This window comes from Ambystoma mexicanum, chromosome 5q, assembly GCF_040938575.1.
Source record: "Ambystoma mexicanum isolate Mex_15411 chromosome 5q, UKY_AmexF1_1, whole genome shotgun sequence".
NCBI lineage: Eukaryota > Metazoa > Chordata > Amphibia > Caudata > Ambystomatidae > Ambystoma > Ambystoma mexicanum.
In genome coordinates, this window is record NC_090933.1 from 1,194,218,712 (window position 1) to 1,194,219,981 (window position 1,270).

Below are 1,270 nucleotides of genomic sequence, written 5' to 3' on the forward strand. Positions count from 1 at the left end.
TTTCAGGCACTCTGGTGTCTGTTTCCTCTGCTCTTCCCTGGCATTCTGATTTCCTCCTCTCGCTGGATTCTCAGGGCTTCTTTAGGGGGGCTAATCTCCTTAACTCACCTCTCTCTTTTGTTGTTGGACCCACTCCTTCCGGAGGTATCTATTTGGATCCACCGGAGCTCATTCACCATCTCTCCGTCTGTACCTGGACCCTCAGACACCTCTACTCAAAGGAATCCTTATTTTTTCCCCACCGGCTGTTGTGGATCCGGGGCCACTGGTTTCCGGATTTAACCGACAACCATTGTGGTGTCGTTCCGCAGCAGGCCATATTTGCATAAAAATAAATCTATATTCAGAGAAAGAAAAAAGAAGTCAACCAAGGCTGTCTCCTTAGGCGAGGAAGGGAGTGAGGGGTCTGAATCGGGAAGTGAAATTGATATTTCTGACAGCTTGCAACGCCCAACCACTCCCGAAATGGCTACTGCCGAGCAGGTCCAAGAACTAGTTGCGGCAGTTCAGTCACTCAATCTTGAAGTACGGAATTTAAACCAAGAAGTACAGAATCTCAAGGTTGAAAATACGGTACTACGTCAGTTGGTGGCAAACAGGGAACCTAACAGTTCCAACCTCCCTCCCATGCCCTTGTCCTTGGGGAAATTTGATGGTACATCTAAACATCTCAAAGAGTTTATTGAGGCTTCTAATGTACACTTCGCCTTTCGTCCCACAACCTTTTCTACGGATTTAAGCAAGGTTGGCTTTGTAATCTCCAATATGACTGGAAATGCATTGGCCTGGGCCAATCCCTTGGTCATGACGTATGACCCCGTTCTACGGGATTGGGGGGCCTTACTCGCAAGATTTAAACAGACCTTTGTAAGACCAGAAATCAAGTTTATGGCTTGTGAAGAGCTACTGGAGGTCCACCAGGGACAGATGGACCTCTTGTCTTATATCACAAGGTTCAAACGACTGGCCACGGAGGCGAGTTGACCAGAACAATCTCAATTCACCATTTTTCGCCAGGGACTCAAGGAGAACATAAAGGACGAACTAGCGAGAGTTCCTTGTCCATCTTCGTTTTCGGAGCTTCTGTCAGTGATGCTGCAGATTGAGCATCGTATAAATGAACGCAGGCAGGAGAAGAAAAAGGAAGAGGGACCTTTGTGCTTCCTACTCTCTCGCCGATTCACCCACCCTCCTCTGGAGTCTCTACTAAGGAAGAACCCATGCAGATCGGATCAATGAGATCTCCACTCACTCCTGAGGAAAGAAAACG

The 1,270-nt window shown here is 47.7% G+C and overlaps 1 protein-coding gene across 1 annotated transcript; it reads left to right on the plus strand.

Moving 5' to 3' along the window:
• The first annotated feature begins 465 nt into the window (after positions 1-465).
• Positions 466-984, plus strand: LOC138498372 (protein LDOC1-like). Its single transcript, XM_069622153.1, has one exon. The coding sequence runs from the start codon at positions 466-468 to the stop codon at positions 982-984; it is 519 nt and encodes a 172-aa protein (XP_069478254.1).
• The last annotated feature ends 286 nt before the right edge of the window (positions 985-1,270 follow it).